This window comes from Ochotona curzoniae, unplaced genomic scaffold (genome assembly GCF_017591425.1).
Source record: "Ochotona curzoniae isolate NIBS_2020 unplaced genomic scaffold, NIBS_Ocur_1.0 scaffold_3208, whole genome shotgun sequence".
Taxonomy (NCBI): domain Eukaryota; kingdom Metazoa; phylum Chordata; class Mammalia; order Lagomorpha; family Ochotonidae; genus Ochotona; species Ochotona curzoniae.
Genome location: NW_024467106.1, coordinates 31769610 through 31783057, shown reverse-complemented (window position 1 = coordinate 31783057; position 13448 = coordinate 31769610). Strand labels below are relative to the sequence as shown.

General features: G+C 43.0%; 1 protein-coding gene across 1 annotated transcript in view; it reads left to right on the top strand.

The window, feature by feature from the left end:
- The window catches only part of UNC13B (unc-13 homolog B), a 190335-nt gene that overhangs the window by 29389 nt on the left and 147498 nt on the right, over positions 1 to 13448 (top strand). Inside the window, exons 2-5 of the mRNA XM_041004543.1 lie at positions 2330 to 2359; positions 5459 to 5558; positions 11165 to 11282; positions 12510 to 12633. Of these exons, the coding sequence (XP_040860477.1) occupies positions 2330 to 2359; positions 5459 to 5558; positions 11165 to 11282; positions 12510 to 12633 (372 nt within the window). The remainder of the gene's footprint in view (positions 1 to 2329; positions 2360 to 5458; positions 5559 to 11164; positions 11283 to 12509; positions 12634 to 13448) is intronic.

Here is a 13448-nt window from a genome sequence, read left to right as displayed (position 1 = left end):
TCTTTCTCTCTTTTCCGACAAAAAGTTCTTGTCCTCTGGCCCCCCTCCCCAAATGCCTGCAGTGGCAGGTACCAGAGGCAGGATCTGAGAATGCAATGCAAGATTGCAATATGGGTGGCCAGAACTCCGTTACTTGAGCCCTTGATACTTCTAGGGTCTGAGTTAGTGGCAAGCTGGACTCAGGAGCTGCAGCTGGGAATTGAACTCAGGCATTATACAATTTAGAACACAGGCCTGCTGCCAACTTTTTTTTTTTTTAAGATTTGTTTATTTTTATGGGAAAGAGGGATTTACAGAAAAAGGAGACACAAAGAGAAAGATCTTCTATCTCCTGGTTCACTGTTCAAATGCCTGCAATGACTGGAGCTGAGCTGGACTCAAGCAGGAACCAGGAGCCTGGGGCCCCTTCTGTGTCTCCCATGAGGTGCAGGGTCCCAAGGCTTTAGACATTCCCTGTTGCCTTCCCAGGCCACAGCAGGAAGCTGGATAGGAAGTGGAGTACCCGGAACATGACGTGGGGCTCACCTGGGACCAGCACTTATAGATTGAAGGTTAGTCAGTTAAGTTATTGTGTCAGCCCCTAGAGCTTGGGTTTTACTAGTAATAAAAGAAACAGTCCCTTGCTTCCTGTGGGCCTTCCTTGGGAGTAAAAAAAAAAAAAAGTCCCTTATTTGTGTAATTTCTGATGTTGCTAATTCAATATTGGTATAACCTGGAAAGAACATTTTGTGAAAGAAGTGTTCAAGTTTAAACAGAGGAGCTGAAGTCCTAAAGTATCATCAAAATTATTCTTTGCATAAACAAACACTATGTTATTAAAGTTTATTTCAGAAACTAAAGAGTTGGGTCCGGCACAGTGGCTTAGTGGCCTTGCATGTGCCAGGATCCCATATGGGCGCTGATTCTAATCCCGGTGGTCCCGCTTCCCATCCAGCTCCCTGTCTGTGACCTAGGGAAGCAGTTGAGGACGGCCCAAAGCTTTGGGACCCTGCACCCATGTGGGAGACCTGGAAGAGGCTCCTGGCTTCAGATTGGCCCAGCTTTGGCTGTTGCAGCCCTTGGGGGAGTGAATCAACGGATGAAAGATCTTCCTCTCTGTCTCTCCTCTGTATGTCTGATGTTCCAATAAAATATTAAAAAAAAAGAAGAAGAAGAAACAAAAGAGTTCATGACCTGAAAACCTGTTAATGAATTAACAGACTAAAGAGGAAGCATCCTAGATAATGTCAATAGATGTAGAGCAAACACTTGATAAGATTCAGTGAGCATTTATGATAAAAGCTCAGAGTAAACCAAAAGGGAGCTTTATTAACCTGATAAAAACTGCTTGTTTCTGGATCAAGATGGATTATTCTCTGTTCCTTCTGCTAAAAATAGCTAAATCCTTTGCACTTTATATATGAAACTAACATAGGAAGATTCTCTGTGAAAGGCACAGAGATCAAAAACTGATTAGGGACCTCTGTATATCCGCCTTTCCAATAAAAAAATAATAAAAATAAATCTTTTAAAAAAATAGGTATTATGAAGGTTAGTCTATACCTTATTTTTCTCTAACAGTATATATATATATTTTTTTTTTTTTTAAAAAAGATTTATTTTATTTTTATTGGAAAGGCGGATATACAGAGAGGAGAGAGGAAGGATATACAGAGAGGAAGATCTTCCGTCCCATGATTCACTCCCCAAGTGAGCCGCAACGGCCGATGCTATGCCGATCAGAAGCCAGGATCCAGGAACTTCTTCCGGGTATCCCACACAGGTGCAGAGTCCCAAAGCTTTGGGCCGTCCTCCACTGCTTTCCCGGGCCACAGGCAGGGAGCTGGATGGGAAGCGGGGCTGCCAGGATTAGAACAGGCACCCATATGGGATCCCGGGCGTGCAAGGTGAGGACTTCAGCCACTAGGCCATGCCGCCGGGCCCCTAACAGTATATTTCTGAGTACAATTCCATATTAATAAATTGCTAACATAGGTACATGTCATTTCGTTATGAAATGTTAAAATAATTTAATGTTTAACCCACTGCCTGATATTTTATTCTGCTAGACATTGCTTCAGAGAATTACTTGATACCTGCCTTGTGCATCTGTGGAATTATGGAATAGGTTTCCATGTGTGATTGCTGGGGGGAATTTGTTTTTCAGTTTTGGTAATCTTTATTGAGATATAATTTATATGCACTTACATTTGTCAATGTTAAGTGTACTGTTAGAGTTTTCACAAATAAATGTAGTCCTATAAATACCAGTGTGGTTACAGAACAGTTCTGCCACTGGTTAAGCAAAACAGATTTGCAAAAATTTATGATATCTTTTTCTCTCTTACAGTTAAAAGAGCCAAATTCCAGGGTTCTCCAGGTAAGCCCCGCCTTCTGTTATGATGTCCTTTCTCCCTTTCCTCTTGTGATTAAAAAATTTTTAATTACATCAAATTCACTTAATTTAAATTGAATTAAATATTTTATCTAATTAGTGATTTCCTTCAGCAGCCCCTTAGCTACTAAATTATGAAGTTACTAATTAAAGTCAATGTTATTATAAAATATTAAATTTGTGTCTTTTATCTCTAGTGAAAAGTTAATTTTCTTTCCTTATGGCTAATCCAGTTCTATTTCTCAGTAGTTACTGTTTAGAGCTTTTAATAAATCTTCTCAGACTTTTTTGTATATATGTGTATATGTATACTGCATACATATATGTGCAACTTGTTTTTCCAAAACATGAAGATCTGTGTGTATCTAATTCTTTCTTTTAAGATACTGTGTACACTTTTGTTCCAGATTTGTACTGTAGGTCCCTGTTGAATGAATGCTCAGGTTTCCATGTTTTTGCTGTTATAAGTGATGAATGTTGTTATGCTTTTATCATTGCCCGATGTTACAGGCGTGTCTGTGTGCTAGAGTCCAGGACACACTTGCAGGGTCAAGGGTATATATGTAAAACACTTGCTAGTTACTGCCAAATTACTCTTCTGCCAAAAATCTTTTTTGAGGATTATTTATTTTTACTTGGAACTTAAAGTTACAGGGGCAGAGAGAGAGAGAGAGAGAGAAAATCTGTCTGCTGGCTTGCTCCCCAAATGGCTGCAACAATTAGATCTTGGCTGGTCCAAAGCCAGGAACCAGGAACCACTTCTGCATCTCCTATGTGGGTGCAGGGGTTTTTGGGCCATCCTCTGCTGCCTTCACGGGCTATAAGCAATAGAAGTGGCATTAGCCAGGACTTAAACTGGTGCCCATTGGGATGCCTACGTTGCAGGTGGAGGATTAGTGTGCTATACTACTGCATGGGCCCCTCTTCTCAAAGTTTTTACTAGATTATACTGATACCAAGTGTATGAGTATTTGTTTTTTCAAATCCTTATCAACTTTATATATATTTAAAACATTTTTTCCCATTTGCAAATGAAAATGGTATCCTCTTAATTAGTACTTCCTCAGTGGTGAATGTCAAGTTACAAAGATTCTGGTTACTGCTGAGCAAAGGAGGAGGTAGCTGGTGGAGTTACTGAGAAAACGTGAACATGCTTTGGGCCCAGGATAACCTGAAAAACTGGACTTGGTGCAACAGGAACTGAAATAGTTTCTGAGCCTACTGCTCCAACTCCTGGTTCTGAGCTATGGCTTTTTGCTCAAAGTCTGCTGTTTTCCATCTTGACCCCATCTCATAGCTACTCCAGGAAATTGGTTTGCCCCACCTGCAGTCAGTGTCTCTCTTTTCCCACCCTTTTAAAATCTTTTGAGAGGGAGTCACGTTGATCTCCGCTTTGGACCAGTCCTGGGAGTGGCTGTCTACAGTCGGCCCTGTCAGCTGAGTGTGGCTGGTTGGGGGCGAGGTGATGGAGGCTGAGATCATGCGTTAGACTAACTAGCTCAGTGGTCTGCATTACTACAAGTTGAGAGGGATGGGTATGAATGGGCTTTTAACCTCATAGGTAGTTAGTGTAATTTTTAAAAAAGTAGTAGAACCATTAAGACTTAGGTAAAGGTGTACTGCCCTCCACAGTTTTTTTTTTTAAGTGTTATTTATTTTTATTGGGAAGGCAGATTTATGGACAGAAGGTGATACAGAGAAAGGTCTTCTGTCTTTATCTGCTGCTGGTTCACTCCTCAGACGACTGCAGTGGCCAGAGCCGAGCTGAACTGAAACCAGGGGCCAGGATCTTCTTCGAGGTCTCCCTGATAATGACCTGAGAAAGCAGTGGAAGATGGCCCAAGTCCTTAGGCCCCTGCACTCACATGGAGGAACTGAAAGATGCTCCTGGCTTCAGATTGGCCCAGCTGTGCCTGTTGTGGCCATTTGGGGAGTGAAGCAGCAGGTGGAACATCTCTGCTTCTTTTTCCTCTCTTACTATGCCTTTCAAATACATTTTTCCCCTCCAAAAACAAGGGTTAGTGCAAAATATGCTGTTGAAGTTATAGATCAGACTTGTGAACTTTAAATTTCAGGTTATCACCTTTGTTTAATTCTCCTGTTGTAGTCTGAGGTTTGAAAACGTCTCTTTCTCATTGTTTGATAGTGTGTAACTTGCACCTTGAGTCAGATCAACTAGATAAAATCTGAAATCCACCTAGATAAAAATAAAAATCTGTTTTCCTCAGTTCATTTCTCTGTCAATAGCTCTGCATTTATCTCTTTCCACAGCTTAATAAATTTACGTGTCTTTCTTCCTTCATCAGTTCTATTTTTCCAAGCTGCTTGATGGACTATAAAATCAATTTAGCATATTGCAATTAACATTTTAATAGCTTAGACTAGGAAACAGTAGTGTATCCCTCTGTTTTTAGATTGTTTATTTGAGTGGCAGAGTAATGGGGAAGGGAGAGGAGGAGAGAGAGAGAGAAAAGATACCTTACACCTGCTGGCTTACTCCTCCAATGACTGAGACACCCAGGGCTGGGCCAGGCCTGAGCAAGGAGCTGCTCACTCTATCCTGTCCTCCTCTGTGGGCCATCATTTGTTGCTTTCCCAGGTGTGTCAACAGGAGGCTGAATTGAAAGCAGAGAAAAAAAAAAAAAGAAAAAAAAAAAAAAGAAAGAGCAACTGGGACTCAAATTAGCGCTCACATATAGCATGCCCACGTGGCAAGCTGGCTGCTTAACATGCTGTGCCACAAGGGCAGCCACACTGTAGCCAGCGACTTGTGTTTCTGAAGCCTTTGTTTTTGTGTGTCTCTGCGTTTATTCCAGTAGGTCATATATAATATGTATTTCTTAAAATTTGAAAGAAATGCTGCTTTTTAGCTTATTCTCTTGAAGATAGGGTAGTTTTTTTTTTTTCTTTCTTTTTTTTTTGGTGCAACTCTGGTACCTTGAATGAGACTGTATTATACAACGTAAAGTGTCATTTTTTTCTTTCGTATGCAATATTTTGATTAGGGTGTGACTTTATTCCAAGGGTCTTGTGAGATTGGGTAATGCTCTGAGCACTGTTAATATTAATTTTGCATTTTCTCAGAGAAATTCAACACATACGTGACCCTGAAAGTGCAGAATGTGAAGAGCACAACTGTAGCAGTCCGTGGTGATCAGCCTTGCTGGGAACAAGATTTCATGTTGTAAGTACTCGGCAGCGGCCGTATGCCTGCATGTGCTGTAATCTTGCCAAGGTGATTGCTTGGATACAGCGAAGACTGTGTGGATGTCTAGGGTTTGTAAGATGTACTAACATTGTTAAGTATTCTTTTGAGCACTGCTGTTCAAGGAACAAGAGAGAGATGTGGTAGGTAAAGTACATTCACAGTGTGTGTGTGTGTTTGTATTTTTGTTTTGTATTGGAAAGGCAGATTTATAGAGAGAAAGATTTTCCTTTCACTGGTTCACTTCCCATTGCTCCTGGCCCCAATTTTTTTTTTTTGTAATTAATTTATATGAAAGTTAGAGTTAGAAAATGGGAAAGAGAAAGGGCTTCATTTTTTTTTAAAGGATTTGTTTATTTTTATTGCAAAGTCAAATATACAGAGAGGAGGAGAGAAGGAGAGGAAGATCTTCCGTCCGATGATTCACTCCCCAAGTGGTTGCAGTGATCTGAGCTAAGCCAATCTGAATACTGGAGCCTCTTCCAGGTCTCCCACACAGGTGTAGGGTTCCAACGCTTTGGGCCGTCCTCGACTGCTTTCCCAGGCCAGAAGCAGGGGGCTGGATGGGAAGTGGGGCTGCTGGGATATGAACCGGCGCCTGTATGGGATCCTGGCACATGCAAGGCAAGGACTGTAGCCACTAGGCTACCATTGCCTGGTTCGTCCTTTCCTTTCCCTTTCCCTTTCCTTTTTTAAATTGGAAAGGCAGATAAACAGAGTAGGAGAGACAGAGAGGAAGATCTTCAGTCTGATGGTTCACTCCCCAAGTGACCTCAATGGCTGGAGCTGAGCCAATCTGAAGCCAGGAGCCAGGAGCTCTTCCAAATGGGTTCAGGGTCCCACGGCTTTGGGTCATCCTCGACTGCTTTCCTGGGCCACAAGCAGGGAGCTGGATGGGAAGTGGGGCTGGCGGGATTAGAATAGATGCCTATATGGGATCCCGGTGCATGCAAGGTGAGGACCTTAACCACTGGACTATTGCACTGGGCCCATTCTTTTTAAACATTTTTTTAAAAAGATCTACTTTTTTGTAAAGGTTATGTTTCTCCCTGCCGGGTACACCTCCTGCTAGTGAGCACGAGAAATAGGGCTGGAACAGGTTAGACCAGGCTGAACTTCAGCACCCGTTGGCATTTAAGTGAGCTTGGTCTAGGGGCAGGCCAGGCAGGGTGAGTCCACATTGAACACTGGTATGAGAAAGAATCAGAAACAAGGTGCAAGCCCGGGCAGATTGGACTAAAACACCTGCCAGTTCACATGAGGGCTGGAGATGGGCCAGGCTAAGTCAGGCTGTGGCACCTGCTGGTGAATTCTGGGACGGGAGTGGACCATCTCAGACTTTGCTGCAGCACTCCCAAGATCTAGGTCTGGGAGCAGGCCTGATAGAAGAACTTGGGAACTCCCTTGCTGGGCTGTTGATTCCACTAATGAGCATGAGAACTGGGGCTGGAGTGGGCTGTTCTGTGGGCCAGTCAGGCCTGACTACACTACTGCAACCTCTGGTTTGCCTGAGAGTCAGAATGGGTGTGCCCCACCTGAGCTAGGTCACAGTACCAGCTGACAAGTGCTAGGGCTGGGTGCAAATCATGTTAGGCTGGACCACAGTACCCTCTGGCAGGTGCATGCTCGAGGGGTGGGAGCAAAGCATTCCCCTGTTAGATTGTAATTATTGCTGGGGAGCACAAGAACCAGGACTAGGAGTGAACCAGGGCAAGGTGTTGTCACCAATTGGCATATATGAGGGTTGCATTTGGGGCTAGTTGGGCTGAGCTAATCCTCAGCAATCATGGGTGTGTACAGAGCAGGATGGAATACCAACTGGGCATGGCTAGGCCACAACTGAGACTGGCATGTGCAAAATCCGGGGTTTTCGGTGTCCCTGGTGGATTATTGGGGTTCAACTAGTCCAGAGCACCTGCTGGTATGCATGAGGATTGGGTCTGTGGCAGACTGGTTGGGTTGGCCACAGGACGTATCAGTTTGCGAGAGAAATGGAGCTGGGGCAGAACTGAACGGGCAGAACTGAACAGGCGGTTGCATCCACTGATATGTGTGTTGGCTGGCACAGGTAACAGAATAAATATGACCCTTCACAGACTGGCACATGTAAGAGTCAAGTCTGGGGTCATCCTTGGTGAGGTTTCTTTGTGAGGTCCGCCGCTGGACCACTGGACTCTGATCCTGGCCACAGGGAGAAATCACAGAATGTGTTGTCTAACCTTGGAGTACACGTGTTGAAACTGAGCCCTCACAGTTACTGATGCCTGTTCAGTGGAGAGTATAACCAGATGCACATGGGGGACATGGTGGCCAGGTTATTTGGGCCAACAGGGGATGACAGCCATCTCATTAGGGGATGGAAAGCAGAAGAGATTTGACCACTTTCTTGGCCAAGCTATGCAATATTTTTTTGGGTCTGTGGATTCAATCAGGAGGATTTTTGTTAGGCCTTAAAAAGATTTTTTCAACCTTGGAGCAATGAAACTGACAGCAACTCAAAGCTATCAAAACCACTTAAAGTGACACCCTTAGAACACTCTTCCCCACATTGAGGTCTCCAGGGCATCAACAAAGGACCTTTTCCTATCCCTGGGTGCTGATGTAGTTTGTCAGCAAGGAGTGGCCATCTCTCCCTGCTTTTTTCTGGACACAGGGGAAAATGAAACACATGTCTCACTCCCCTTCCTCCATACCAGACCCTCCCTGCCCCATTCGGAGGTCCACATGGGCATATATTCCTCTAACTATGTAAACAATATTAAAAATGAAATAAAAAAGAAAGTGAAAAAAGATTATTAAGTGCTTTGGATGTATGAGCAGTGTAAAAGTGTACCTTTCAGAAAAAAAAAAAGAAAAAAAAAAAAGGAAATACGTTAACACAATGAATGGAGAGCAAAGGATATATATATATATATGATATTGAGGTTGAACCCGAAGATCTGCTTGGATGCTTGGGTAGGTAGGATAGAGTATTAATGTAAGCTCAATGATGGACAAGCATGTTTTTGGGATATTTACAGGGCTGGAAGGAAGAGAGGTTCAAAAAGCAGTTTGACATTCAAAACTGGCTCACAGGGAAGAATTCTGGTTTGGATAAATATTTCCATCAATTCAAGCTATAGGTGGAGATGAGGAAGCAGAGAGAGAGGATGACAGAGAAATTGAGATTGTATATGGTTAGAAAAGTTCATGGGGTGGAGCCCAGCATTTATAAAGGGGACAAAAGAAACTAAAAAGGGATGAAGAGGAGAGCCAGTTGGTGTCATGGAAACCAAGGGAGAACTGAAGCTTCAAGAAGAAACATAGTGGGGATGGGCATTTGGCACAGTGATTCAGGCAGCACTCATATTGCCATCCTTTCTCCTGTTCATGATTCTGCTTCCTGGTAATGTATCGAGAACTCAAACGTGTGGGTCTCTGCCATGCACATGGAGACCAAATGGAATTCCAAGCTCCTGTTTTTGTCTGACTCAGTCATGGCGGTTGCACACATTTGAGTACACAGAAGGTCTCTTCCTATACTTTGGGTTTAGCTTTACTGTGTACCTGGTACTTTGCGGTAGATACATAGTACAGAACTCAGTTCTTGTCTCTGAAAGCTTGTAAGCTAGATGGAAAGCTACTCAAAGCTACAAAGTAGGTGAGTAGCCTGGCCACATTACCATACAGTTCCATCTATGGTGTGTAAACCTTGTGATCCTGCTTTTTTCTGATTTCTGATTGGCTGTCCCAGCCACTTACTGTCTAACTCCCCCATGTGGAACACGGTGATCTGCAGCCCCCACTCCTATAGCTAGCTTTGTTCTTAGGTGTTTATTTTCCCATAACACTTCCTTTCCAGCCCTTCTGCTGTCTGCATGAATTTTCTTCCCTGTCTTTCACATTGAGCTGTGTGAATTTTACCCTCTCCCCATTTTCACATGAGTTTTATTAGCTGTTTTAGCTAGCTGTCTGTTCTTCCTTCTTCTATCCTTTCCTTTTTTCATTGGTAAATTCATTACTAATTGCCTCTTTCTCTTTTGTGTTAGGTGGCAGTTTCATTCATTTTGGCATTTCTCATACTATTTACTTTTAATATTTCTTTTTTAAAAAAACTTTTTTATGATATAGTTCCTTAGGCTATGAGATTTCCCCTTCCACTCCCAGCCTCCCCACAACCCTTGTTTTCCCCTATGTTACAGCAATAGTTAAGACCTGCAACAGCAGTCACAAGTCCATCATTCTTCTATTTAGTATATCACGGTAGAAAATCCAGCATTCTATTCTCAAGATATATTTAACAGTTTAATTGGGAGTCCGTCTTTTATTCAGAAGTAGAGATGCATACTGTAGTGTATTTCCACTTTCATAGTATACTTGCCTTCATTATGCGTTTCTGTATATTTTCAGGACTAGATTGTTTATTTTCTTTTTTTTTTTTTAAAAAGATTTATTTATTTATTGGAAAGTCAGATATACAGAGAAGAAGAGAGACAGAGAGGAAGATCTTCCGTCCGATGATTCACTTCCCAAGTGAGCGCTACGGCCGATGCTATGCCGATCTGAAGCCAGGAGCCAAGAACTTCTTCCAGGTCTCGCACTCGTGTGTAGGGGCCCAAAGCCTTGGACCGTCCTCAACTGCTTTCCCAGGCCACAAGCAGGGAGCTGGATGGGAAGTGGGGCTGCCGGGATTAGAACCGGCGCCCATATGGGATCCTGGTGTGTTTAAGGTGAGGCCTTTAGCCGCTAGGCCACGCTGTCGGCCCCCCTGATTGTTCATTTCTTAAAGAGGTCATTTGTACATCCTGATGTGAGTTTGTTCGGCTTGTAGTCTTGTGTATACATGTACATGTTTATGCTTGATTGAGTTGATTAACAATAGAAACTTCCACTTCCAATAGTTTGCTTGTGTTCTCCTGCCCCCTCCGGGGGGAAGCGTGTGTGTGAGTGTGTGTGTGTGTGTGTGTGTGTGTGTGTGTGTGTGTGTGTGAAAACTCAGCATAAAATCTACCCTCTTAACTTTGTTTGAAAGGCAGTGCAACATAGAGAGAGGATGAGACAGAGGCGGAGAGATGTTTTGGTTGCTTCCCTCCACAAATGATTACAACAGCTAGTGGTGTGCTGGCAGAAGCCAGGGACCAGGAACTTTGTACTGGTTTTTTAATGTAGGTGGTAGATGCCTGAGTACTTGGGACATCTACTACTGCCTTCTCAGGTACATTAGCATGGGGTTGGATCAGAAGTGGGTCAGCTAGGATGATACTGGCATTATGATCTGGAATGCCAGTTTTGCAAGGAGTGGATTAATACAACACTAGTCCCCTGTGAATAAATGTTTAACTGCACAATGCTTTACTGTGACCGCTAGGCATTGTTGCATGGTAGATTTCTAGAACCTATTCATCTTATATAACTAACGAAGGAATTTTTCTATGAATACTTTACGTAAGTTTCTAGAAACCTAAGAAATGATTGCATCATTATAGGTCATTTGGTTTTTCCTAAAGATCATGTTTAGAACATATTCAAGGTTTAGTAGAACAGGATATTTAGAAGTTTCTTTTATATATCTGCCCTTTCCTCAAAATGATTTTCTTTTTCCTTAGTGAGATTAATCGTCTGGACCTGGGTCTGAGTGTGGAGGTATGGAACAAAGGTCTGATCTGGGACACCATGGTGGGCACTGTGTGGATTGCACTCAAGACTATTCGCCAGTCGGATGAGGTATGTTTGCTACCAGTTAGATTGTATGGTTTTAGCCCCATTTCCACCATCTTAGCTCCATTTCAACTGCTGTTCATCCATGCATCTTAGATTACTAGAAAGAGAACTTTCTAGTTAGAGTACATGAAACCTGTCCATTCCTACCTAACCTTAGCCAGAGGACAAGGGGATTTTAAGTCTGATCTTCCCTATGTCCTATGACAAAACTGAGATAGGTCAGTGCATATGAGTGTGTGTGTGTTTACCTGCAGGTAGGTTGCTGCATGTCGGTGTGTGTTTGTTTACCTGCACGTAGGTTGCTGCATGTCAGTGTGTGAGTGTACCTGCAGGTAGGTCTCTCCATGTGCATGTGAGTGTGTGTGTATTTGCTTGCAGTTAGGTTGCTGCATGTCAGTGTGTGAGTGTACCTGCAGATAGGTCTCTCTATGTGAGTGTGTGGGTTTACCTAGGTTACCTGTTGCTACCCAGGGACGAATCTTAGTAGACTTCTGTAATCAATTATCTGAATGCTGTTTTTTGTTTTGTTTCTTTCAAGTACCAATTGCTTGGGAACAGGTAACCCTAATGAGTTTCAGAAACTACCCAGTTTGACCCAGTTGGTATTCACAGTGTTGCTGTACGTTATTTTGAGTTCTGAAATGCCATCCCATTTCCTAAATTAAACCATATGTCAGATAGCATCGTTTTCCGCTCAGTCACTTTGGATATGGACAGAATCTAGTATATTCTTATTGGGTTAACCTAGGCCATGGGTTTTCTCTGGGAGTGGGTGAGTTAAAAATCTTTTCTCTACATTTTTGTGCTTCTCTATTGTTCTGAGTCTTTACTCCCCATAGCAGGCGAGGAGTTAATTTTCACTGCAACCTTGGTTCAGTTATATTTAACTGTAATGTTAGTAACACTTTACCAGTTAGAAGCAGTAACATGTGTCTTTAGCTAACACAGTCATTAGGAATTGTGCAAATTAAGTATTGATGGTATGGAGGTGTCTGCTCTTGGAGGTTGCTGCTCGTCCTGGGGCTTGCAGGAGGCTGGGCACAGTGCAAGCTGTCCTCCCCTTGAGGAAGAGGACAGGGGCCACATGCAGCAGAGGCCTGGGGTCGCAGCGATGTGCTTGCCTCCTCACGATCTGCATGGGCCTCAGCAGCTTCAGAGAGAAACTCTTAGTGCTCAACAAGAGCAGAGGCAGCACAGACTCAAGTTGAACCTTTGATCTTTGTTTCCTAGGAAGGGCCTGGGGAGTGGTCTACTTTGGAGGCAGAAACGTTAATGAAAGATGATGAGATCTGTGGAACAAAAAACCCAACTCCTCACAAAATTTTGCTTGATACGAGATTTGAGTTGCCTTTCGGTGAGTCCATTTGAGCAGGTTTTAAAACTTGTTGACATTTGTTAGCGTATTGTTCGAACTTGTTTACTGGATGTCTCGTTAATGTGTCTTCTGTCTCTTGGCCGTCTCTTTTGAAGGCATTTTGGCTTCACTCCCTGTGTTTGTGTTTCACCCGATGCAGGACATAACACAAAGTATATTCTAGAATGGTGCTTTTTTTTTAAGATTTGTTTATTTTTAATGGAAATGCACCCAAATTTTTTCTTCTTTAGCTTTTTATTTATTTGAGAGGGATTTAGGAGGAAGAGGAGATGACAGAGAGAGAAAGAGAGTATACAGCGAGCTCTTCCACCTCCTGGCTTATTTCCTAAATGCCCCTTATGGGTAAGACTGGGCAGGGCTGAAGCCAGGAGCCAGGGTTGGTGAATTATTCTACACCAGAGCATATAGACCTGTAGCAAAAGCAGCAGAAAGTTCTCCCATGTGCTGATTCACTCCCCAAATGGCTACAGTGGCCTGCGCTGAGCTGATCCAAAGCCAGGAGCCAGGAGTTTCTTCTGGATCTCCCATGTCAATGGGGCCCAAGGTCCAAGGACTTGGGCCATCCTCTGCTTAGACTTCTACGCCATGGTGCTGGCCCCTTAAGTCTAATGTTTTTTCATTTATTGAGTCACTAAATCAGTATTTGGTCATTTCATACTGATTAAGTTTAAGGGCATAGGGTTTGAAAAATGTTAAAAACATTTATTTGAAAAGTAGAGAGCCTAAGAAGGGTGGTGTGGGGAGAGGGCATGGCTATGTGGAGGAAGGAAGAGGACAGATTATTTTTATCCGCA